We start from the raw sequence: 11061 nt of genomic DNA on the forward strand, positions 1-11061 counted from the left end.
CTTGATCAGCCGCATCTGCGTTCTCGGCCAAAGGGCCTCAACGAAGAAGTCTTTATTGAACGCTTTCGTCTTCCACTTTCGCTCGCCGGTCATCGTTATTCGTGCTGCAACGGGGTTCTGTTAGTCGATACGGTAGTTAACTGCCTGGTGGTCGCTGTGGGTATGCTTCCACGTTCGCCGTCATCGAAAGACTGCTGAATGTGACGTCGATGATGGACTCCCTTCCGTCTTTGCAAAATGTGCTAACGGAACCTTCATTGCATATTCGTACGTCTAACTTCGCTAGAGCTTCTTGCAGGGTACACCCTGTTATCTTGGTTTCCCCACTGCTCCACTCCACAGTCCAGGCGTTGAAGTCACCAGCAATGACAAACGACTTTCAACCGATCAACTGCGCTGCGCTGTTAACTGCGTTAGCATTGGGCTGAACAGCTCCACTGTCCACTTTGGAGGAGTGTAACAGATTCACACGAAGACGCCGTTGATTTTGGCGATCACGAAGCGTTCTATCCTTTCTTGAATGAGACATCTGCCCATAACTAGTATCGTAGTCGCTCCCGTTCTTCGATGGCTGGCCGATTTGATTAGACTTAATTTAACGTTCTCACAAGCTACTATTGATTTTCATCCCGAACCAATTTTCGGTTCCGGAGTATCGTTTTGAAGAGTGCGGTCATACAGTACATTTCCGTATAAATTGATGCAACCACTATTGTATCTTATTAAAGTACATTCAAAGCTTCTAAGACTTGCAGAACTAGATTACTCATGACTAACCAACGTCGTTTTGACCACATTGGTCGCCTATGACGGTTCTTGATCTCATATAAGCAGAAACTGAACAAAGTTCACAGGAGGAGAGGTGGAGTGAAAGAAATTTCAAGAATTGAGTTTGTTTTTTGATGTAAAATTCATGAAACTGTCAACCTAATCCTTGAGTTTTTTGGTTGTGATAAATTACCTGGGATTTTAACAGGGTCGTAGCTAGAGTGAGGAGTCATTTGGTGTTTTAACCCGCCTACAGTTTACCTCCACCGCATACCAAAATAAGCAAAAGGTGCTGTTGGCTGTACTTTCCTTCTCCCCCCTTGCACACCGGCACTATCATCATTGCTTTTAAAGACTTAATATGCTTTCGGTAAATTTATGCTCTTTCAAAAATAACAAGAGTGGAAAGAATGGAATACAGAACGAAATGACCATAGGAATAATGTTTTTTGAAATTACTCGGAACAAATTTCCAGACACACTTATAATGAGTAAAGAGCAACTTTAAGGATACCACAAGTTCTAACGTTTTTGCTGCTTTTCAAGATTGAATATTAAAATGCTCCTGTTTTTCATGGACATCAACATGTAACGATGGAGAGCGACTAAAATGTTGGTGTTGGTTGCAACTGGAAGTTCATCGTGAGAATATAGCCCATGAGAGAAAAATGGTAGCTAAAATCTTTTCCTATTTCAAGTAGTTGTGCTTGGAATTCGTTTCCTCGCTAAACTCAGCTTTTAAAGTTACCAAAATGGTTTGAAAAACAGACATCTGTGGTCCAGGTATAGAAAATAACTTCAAAATTAACTGGAAAGTAGTTTCTTCATGTATCCTCCGAAATGGACCCAGCTTCACTGTGCTGCTACATGAATTCTTCTGGTTTTATCACAGGTATGCAGTGTTAGATCAAGTAGTCAATAGACACCTTCGTTTTAAAGCTGTCTCACGTAATTTTTTGCCCGAGCCAATCCGTTGAACTTCATCAGTGTTAAGTCTCTGATGAGATGGTTCTGGAGGAAGGTTACTTGCATATGTTTAAGCTCAATTTTCGCTTTCAGTAATTTTCCAACTCACGTTTACTTATGAAAAGATCTAAAGTCAATGCACAGTGGAACCAATCCAAAAAAGCTGGGACAAAACCTATTTGAGACCGTAGATGTCATTTTAGAGCCAGCATTTCTTTGTAGGAATCACCTTTCACTTAAACTTTACTGAACTTCTGATTAAGTAGTAAATTCCTTGTAAAGTTTTGTCGCTCAGTGTTCTGGTAAATTTCGTTTATGGCGTTGGCATTAAAAGAGAGACAATTTTCGGATGGATGAAAAAATGAAAAAGATATCAAAACAAATTTTCAATGATTCCTGCATTAATTCGTGATTTCACAAAAATATATTCAGGTCCGATCGGGCGGCCTTACGGATTATTTCCTCCAGCGACTGCTTTGCGTAATGTGCCATGTGGACAGAACAGAACATTGTTTTTCGAGTGATGTCTGAATAAAGGCTGCAAACCAGTTGAGATGATAAACAAAATACAACGGCTAAAGCAAGATCGCGTAAGCTGTACAAAATACTGTTGACCAATGGATGATTAAATATCAACATTGATTTCTAGCAACTCCCAGATCAAGAATTTTAAATAACTACCGGAAAAGGCTAATTTAGACTCAAATCGGAGACGACCCCGTTAATTTCAACCCGATTAGCTGGTGCATGTACTCTGTACTCCTTCGTAAATACCTTGTAGTCTGCTACATCATTCGCCGGCTTCAAACTATTTATCACCACCCGTAGCTTATTTGGGCAAATTTTCGATACAGGGCGAACACAAAATTATTGCGACACATTCAACAGAGCATATCTTTTTTACCGTTGGGTAAAAATCAACCAAATTTTGCACACTTTCTCATTGATGTATTGTTTACATGCTGTCAAACTCGAAATCGTGTTTTTCGATTCAACGAAAATGGAGGTGAACCAACGCGAGTCGAGAGAACAAATTCTTTCCAAACACCTGGAATTTCCTGACCTGTCGCACCGGCAGTTGGGAAAAATGTTGAACATTCACGATTCAACCGTCTCCAGAGTGTTGAAGCGGTTCCAGGAGCGGTTGACGTTGGACCACGGCAAAGGAGCTAGAAGAAAACCGGGACCGGAGAACAAAAAGACGAAGGGAAAGGTGCAGCGGATGATTAAAGCAAATCCTAACGTCTCAAGCCGTGATTTGGCTAAAAAGACCGGCATGTCGCAGAGCTACGTCCAGAATGCAAAGAAGAGAGCTAGACTACATACATACAAGGTACAGAACTTCCCAAACCGCGATAAGCGGCAACAATCGACGGCTAAAACTCGAGCACGGAAGCTCTACGAGAAGATGCTGACAAAATATGGTTGCTGTGTGATGGACGACGAAACGTATATGAAAGCCGATTTTAAGCAAATTCCGGGGTTGGAGTTTTTCACCGGCAAGAGCAAGTTCTGTGTGGACGTCAAATTTAAGAAGAAGAAAATGTCGAAGTTCGCCTCCAAATATCTCATTTGGCAGGCCATCTGCTCTTGCGGACTGAGGAGTGAGCCTTTCGTGACAAAGTACACAGTAAATGGCGAGATCTACTAATCTGAGTGCCTCAAGAAGCGCCTTTTGCCGTTCTTGCAGCAGCACGACGAAGCTCCGCTATTTTGGCCACATTTGGCATTATGCCACTATTCTAAAAGTGTCCTGGAGTGGTATGAGGCCAATTCTGTCCATTTTGTTCCAAAGGATTTGAATTGTCCGGAGCTACGCCCGGTGGAGCAGTACTGGGCAATGATGAAGCGGGAACTTCGGAAGAGCAAGAAGACAGTCAAAGACGAGAAGGACATGTTAAGAAAATGGAAAAAAAACTGAGAAACTGGTACCGGATGACACTGTAAAGACTTTGGCATCAAGCGAAAATGCGATCAATTTTACACTCAAGGCTCCATCGATTAACTATTCTTTTGATTTTTGAAGTAAATATATATATATATATATATATATATATATATATATATATATATATATATATATATATATATATATATATATATATATATATATATATATATATATATATATATATATATATATATATATATATATATATATATATATATATATATATATATATATATATATATATATATATATAAAATTACCCTGAAATTTTGGTTTGATTTTAAACTTTATAAGAAAATTGGCATGACATTTTCGGTGTCGCAATAATTTCGTGTTCGCCCTTTTGTTTCGGTCACGGTTGAATGTCGTTCCCTTAGAACTCGAGACATCTGCACTAAATTCAAACACTATTTGTCTCTGGCTCCAACGACGATCACGAAGGATGGATATAATTTTAGTCGCGGAGTCGATTCGTGGCAAAGCATTGTCAGGAAAAGTTGTTTTTGCACGGGCCTATTGGTCACTGCAGGACGGTATGCGAGACAAGAATAGGGAATGTAATATAATAGCGGTACTTAATTTGTATAACGGTATCCAAGCAGTTCACATGAAAGGAAAACTCCTACTGTTCTGCTGGTTGAATGACGGTTAACGCGCACACACAAACTGAAGAAAAAAATTGCAAAGACTCAAAAAGGGGGAGGGGAATGAGCTATCTAATCCACTCGAAATTATCTTGAAAGCGGATTAGCTAGCTTTGCTTTATAGCGCTACACTGCACAGTTGTTTACTCGCGCCGAGTGTTCCCGAACAAATCCATATCAACTTTTGAATGGGGCTAATAAGATATGTAAACAAACTTTTGTTTTGCTGATTTCTCTTAATTTGTTATACTTTCAACACAGAAAACATTTGAAATAGATTATACCAAGGGTAATGATGTTGATTCATGTGTATTTTTCATGAAGTTCAACTCGGCAGCGGAATAATGAGCGAAATAAGTTTGTTTACAAAAATCTCACTAGCCCTTTTGAAGAATTAATATTGTAATGAATGTTTTATATTTTTGTTCTAGGGTTTAGAAATTTGTCTTCTTCCTGAATTAGTCTGTAAGACAATTGATTTGGTCTTAAGTCCCAGTAAAATTGAAGTCGGCTTTATACATTCGCACAAACCTGGAAGCTAACTCTCAAGCATAACACATAATATTATTAACATAACACATGTTATTAGGGACCATTCATGAATTACGAAATGCAAAAATTGTCCAAAATTAACCCTTCCCTACCCCTAGGTAACAAATTGTCACAAATTTTGTGGGGTAGCGAATGAGTTGTCCTTCCCGTGGACTATCATTCTGTTTCCTACCTCTTGAGCTATAAGATCACTTTGACAGATACGAGCCAACACGCAAGCCGAATACGAGCTCCGTTCTGAAAAACGACCGTTGGTAGGTACCTCACGTATCTCACCCATTGACTGGGCCTTTGTCGTGTTCTAGCTGTTATAGAGAAAGGATGTGTACTCGAGCGCGTTTCCGTTGATATAGCCTAGGCAACGCTCCACAAATTTCTCAATTCTCTTTTGCCCCATTACGTAACAAATTCTTCGGTGAAAACATGTTACGTTACGTTTTAACTGATTTTCCTTCCCCATAGGTCACAACATGTCACATTTTGTCGTATCCCCTAGGTTCAAGATAAGCTTAAACAGAAAAAGTTCTAAAAGTTTCCGAAAAATACTCGGTTTGGCAGGCAGTTTGCACATGTGGGGTATCATATCGAAATTTTTGTGACAACTGGAACTGTCAGTAAAGATATTTATGTAATTGAATGTGTGTTTTTTGAAGAATCACAACCGTTTCGTACTGTTTTTGGTTAGACCTAATTTTGTTCTCTACTCTAATAAAGTGCAAGCTGTTCACCACACATAGATACACATGGCATGACTTACTGTGATGAAACTAATTTCTATTTCTATGTGGAAAAAGTTTTTGTCTTTTTATCATAGTGAGCAATGTTTAATTTTTAATAAGATTGTAGGAAATATTGTAAATATTTTATTCAATGACACCTTGTGAATATAATCGATAGTTTGGCCTTTAATCACTAGTTCGCGTTTTTGGCGTTTCGACTTCTTTCTTCATCAAAAACCAAATATGGAATCGCTCATTTTTGTGAATTTCTTATGTAATGCAAATATGATTTTACGCTTAAGCCGTCATGACATATGTACAGTAGAAAGAATATTCGATTGAAAATGACAAATTGATCTGAACTTCCATAAAAAATTAATGAAAGAACCTGTAACTAACTTAGTTATAAAATTCGTGTTTCGACTTCGTCTCATTAGAATCTGACGCTACCTAAGTGCCAGGGCAGACCCGAATTAAGGCAAGCATAAAAAACGTAGCTAATCCGAACTAAGCATCGAAATCATTAGCTCTCATCACCTTTAGAAAACTCCTTTTATTGCGGTACATCTTGTTTGACTAGGGATTAGCTATGAGCATGAGCATGATGACCGTACATTTCGTAGTTGCTATTCCGTGATTGACCAGAACAAGCGAAATTGCACAGAGAATAAACGAATGGGGCCTGGGAGTAGCTATCCATCCTCAATCTGCACGTTTCGAGAGTTCTGTACTACGAAATGCCAATAACGGCGCCGGCCACGTCCTTACAGTCATCGGGGAAGGGAAGAAATGTTAGTGTAACAAACGTTGTTCACGGGTATACAATAAAAATAAGGATTTTTTTAGTCATGTAGTTTGACAAACTACAATAAAAAAATTCAACGAATTCAGTATTTTGTATTAAAAATATACCTAATGTTTATTCTTCAAAAAACGTCAATGAATATTGGAGAAAGGGCGCTGATCAGCCGTACGACGCAACTTAGCTCTCACAAGAGCGCTGGACGGCACTGATGTCCATCTTCCGGATACAATTCCGGATCCTGGTGATCAACTGCTTCGTATCATTGGCCCGCCAATTATTTTTATACACTAGGGCACTGAGGGAGCCGAAAACATTCTCAATGGGATGGCACTGGGGAAAGTTTGTCTGGTTCTTTTCTTTCGGCACGTATGGTATCTTTTTCTGCTCAAGATACTCCAGCGTCTTCTTAGCGTAATGGAAATGCTCCTTTAAGAACGGCAGAAGAATTTTCTCAAGACACTCCTCCTGGTACATTTGATGGCCAGACCGCTCGGCTTGAACCACGGCTATGAAATCTCTCTGTCCGGTATGGCGATGTTCAGCATAACTTTTTTTTTAAATTTATGTTTAAACTTATACTTTGCTTCGGGGGGTGTGGTTGACTTATCGCTGGAATAGTATCTGTCATTTCCTGTAACGTGGATCTTCGAGAGCGGAAAGTAACTTTCGTCGTCCAGCATGAACGACGTCCCGCGGTAGTTCGTCATCATACACCGGTTCTACGATTTCACGATCGCTATCGGCTTGTTCGTGTACTTGGGGGACGGAGTCTTCTTCCGACAGGTGATGTCCTCCATCTAGAGGGTTCAGTTTATCAAGGAATGGGAGCAGTGATCTTTTCGGCCGGCGTCACGCAAACTCGATCCGTCCTTGTTGTCGAACAGCTTTTTCAACGCTTCCTTGTTCTTTTTAGTCATTATCTTCGCCGGACGGCCGCTGCTGGTCTTCCGTTCCACGCTCAGGGATGCCAGGATCCGGTAAACTGTACTCACGGGCACGTTTACGTCTCGACAGTGGTCTACCGTAAACTTTTTTCCACGATGGCCAATGGTCATTGACCATGCGTTTCGTAAAACCGTACAACACGCTCGCGGAGTATTTGCTGTTTCGACGCCGTCTTCTATTGAACTGATAGCACCTGAGCGAAATGAAACATGCCACCCCTTTCTAAGGAGTCCAGAGAGGAAGACTCTTGGAGAAAAAAAAAATCGCTCTTTACTTTAATTACAGAAAGGTATTGAAATCATTCTCATTTTTTATTGAACACAGGTGCATCTCTACGTTTGCCACGGGAAGGAGTTTTTGTTAGTAGGATGGGGTAAAGAATTACACAAATCTGGATTCACCTTGATGAGTGATACGGTCTTTACAACTCTCAGTAGTGTTATCATGTGTTTATTGCTCTGGGCAGCCGGCTGCCGAGAATTTATGGCAGATTTATCGTTTAGGACCATCCATAAATGAATGCTACGTCATTGGGGGAGTTTTGTATTTTGTGATGATGTGTGACGACAGGGGGGTAGAGGGTCATGTCATGCTACGTAGCTTTTTTAAGGGGAATAGGGGTTGATCTAATGTCACGACAACCTTACCCGTTTCATCTAACTAACATCGTTTTTTATTTTTTATTTTAATTTTTACGATAAGAAGGGGGAGGGTTACCGTCAAGCTACGTAATTACCAGGGGATTATTTAGAGTTTTGTGACCAAATGCTACGATGGAGGAGGGAGGGGGGGTGGCTGAAAAAATCACTCAAAAAATGCTACGTCATTTATGGATGATCCCTTTATTGAAAGATTTGCATATGTTTAATTGAATCAAACGGCAGGTGAACGATTTTATTATTCTTTGTTCCTTCATTCCTGCGAAAAACGGCATTCCAATAACAATACACTATATTGAAAAGCGATTACTTTTAGTGTATCAAGACATTTGTCGATAAATCTATGTAATTGAAGGTTTCGCAATACACGCATTATTTATCGTGTATAAATTTTGATATTATTATTGCCAAATTTGTACACTCAGGTTTTTTACGCGGGGGATACAGGCCGCGTAAATGAAAACCGCGTAAATTTCAAAACCCGCGTAAATGAAAACTGCGTAAATTTCAAAATCCGCGTAAAAAAACCGTGTAAAAATACTGCACAAAAAACCACGTAAAAAACCTGAGTGTACTTGTCACCTTTTGCCTCAAAAATCAAGCTACAATATTTTTATACAAACACATTTAGCAAAATTGAAAATTACGTTGGATCTAAACCACATTGCGACATATTTTGCTGCCTAATATTACAATTTTACATATTTTAACATGTAAAATTAAATATTGTGTCTCTTTTGATGAAAAACTTAACTGAAGAACATGGCAAAATTCGATTCGAAAGTCATCATTTACTCAGACAAGACCATGCGTATTCCCCACGCGCATTAAATACCCAGTGGATTAGTTTCTTAGTTGGTCAAATAAACACAAAACAAAGAAAGAAATAAATTAGTTTGCTCAGTCTACAGAAATGTCAGCTCGATTGGCATCAACAGGCGGATACATATTCTCTTACCATGACATCAAATCAAAGAACATTTAAAATTTCATACGGCAAAATATGTGCAATTCAGAACTATAATATAAAAGTGTTTCAAAGGACAAAATTTTGCTCGTTATTTATTTCGCTAAGTGTATAATATACAAATTATACAAGCATTGTAGGTGCTAATTTCAAAAAGTACTAGGATCATTCTTTTTGAACAGTACTCCCCCTCTTAGGCTACCTTTAGAACATAGAATCTGTGTAAGTGATCATTTACATGCCTGCAGACCTTCCGTCGAAAAAGTTGGCCTGTTACCCTTCAAATCGTTAGAGGGCTATTTTACATCTATAGATTTTTGGATTTAACTCTACGCGTAGGCTCCAAAAAACATATAACACGCAGGTGTTTAGAGGACCCCCCTTACCATCGTATATGCAGATATGTTAACGAATAATCACAAACTCGACGACCTTCACTTTTTACCTCTTTTTGAGCTCCAGCAACGCACACTCGCGCAAGCTAGCGAGGAGATTCCATACAAAATAAGCTGACGGCTTTATTTCGCTACGTGCATCTCGATTGGGTGCATCCAAGCATAGTGTGTGAACAAGGCGTGGATCTTCGAATAGGATCATTAGCATAAATGAATTTGGCGAAACGATTCGTTTGGAGGTCGTCTAATCGCGGAAATCTGGACGGATTAAATACGTTGAAACACGTACCGGCGTTGGGTTGTTGCCTGCTCTCCCAGCACACTATGTAGTACCGAGTCCCGATACTGATCATTGCAGCACGACTAACACTGCGACTAGGGCAAGTCTTCAGTTTATGATTGCGCAAAATCGTTCGACAGCATGGGCGTTGTTGAGCTACAGGCAATCGTTCATGTTTGCAGAAGGGAAAGCAAACAAAACATAACGAAATTCGCGACTAATTGGGTGGGTTAGTTTCCAGAGCAATATAGGGGGGACTTCTTGCTGTGTGCTGGCCTCGTGAACCTACGACGATGATGACGAAAAGCCGGTGCGGTTCGGGTAATCATAGAACTCACGAGCAAGCTACCCTGTGTCTGGAACCCTAAAGAACCATTATTTTCTGGGCAGTACCCTAAGAACACCCTTTTCGGTTGCTTGTTCGTTAGGGCCACTATATAAATAAGAAAAAATGCCATTTAAGGGGTACAGTTTACAGTTAGCTTTGTGCGGTTCAGCACCGAATTCCTATCGGTAAAAGTTATTGCAGCTGATCTATTTCAAACAGCCGGAGTGGTTCCTGGAAAAATGTTGAAAGCATTAGTTTTAGTGAGTGCCATAATAGTTGTAAGTGGACAAACCAAACCAACAGCAAAGTTCAAAGACATACCAATTGTTTCCCACGAAAACGTCTTGGAAGTGGATGGAAAGTTCAGATACAGGTAACCAATGTGACACAATATGACCCACTGATCTGTGATTCGGTTTGCAGTTACGAGGGTGGTGACGGAACACGGGCAGCCCAGGATGGTCAGCAGATCTTTGTGAACAATCAAGCGGGAACGGCATCCCAGGGACAATACACTTATCAGGTCTAACCGATCAAATAGCATTCGTCATGATTTGTTTGAACTTTGATTAGTTCCACAGGGGGACGATGGAAGAACGTACAGTGTATCTTACACGGCCGATGAAAATGGATATCGTCCGTCAGCGGAACACCTGCCGACACCGCCACCGGTACCAGCACCGATTGCAAGAGCGTTGGCGTATCTTGCGACGCTTCCACCGCAGAAGGATAATAAACAAAGGAAGTTCTAGTTGTAAGAGCAGATTGTGTATCGTGTTTGGAAAGTGATAGAAGGGGGGACTGTTTACAAAATAAAGGAATCAATGGTATTTACACTATTTGAACATCTATTGTTGTAGTCTGGAAAACACCACTGAAGAAATTTTTCTATTGAGCGGCCCGAATAGAATTTTACAATAGCATTTACCCTACAAACAATCAGGGCCGTCGGGAGCTGCTCCGGGCCCCGGGGTTTGAAGTACTGACGTGTTCTACCATATATGACTTCTTATTTCAATATCGATTAGAGAAACTATACGGATGCAACCGTTTCAATTAAACTATTTTTTATGAAAATTATT

The 11061-nt window shown here is 40.1% G+C and overlaps 1 protein-coding gene across 1 annotated transcript; it reads left to right on the plus strand.

Annotated features, from left to right (window-relative positions):
- Nucleotides 1–10218: 10218 nt before the first annotated feature.
- On the plus strand, nucleotides 10219–10731 carry LOC131679544 (endocuticle structural glycoprotein SgAbd-3). Its single transcript, XM_058960285.1, has 3 exons — nucleotides 10219–10352; nucleotides 10403–10502; nucleotides 10561–10731. Exons 1-3 carry the CDS (start codon nucleotides 10219–10221, stop codon nucleotides 10729–10731), a joined length of 405 nt encoding a protein of 134 aa, XP_058816268.1.
- The last annotated feature ends 330 nt before the right edge of the window (nucleotides 10732–11061 follow it).

Source organism: Topomyia yanbarensis, chromosome 2 (genome assembly GCF_030247195.1).
Source record: "Topomyia yanbarensis strain Yona2022 chromosome 2, ASM3024719v1, whole genome shotgun sequence".
Classification (NCBI taxonomy): domain Eukaryota; kingdom Metazoa; phylum Arthropoda; class Insecta; order Diptera; family Culicidae; genus Topomyia; species Topomyia yanbarensis.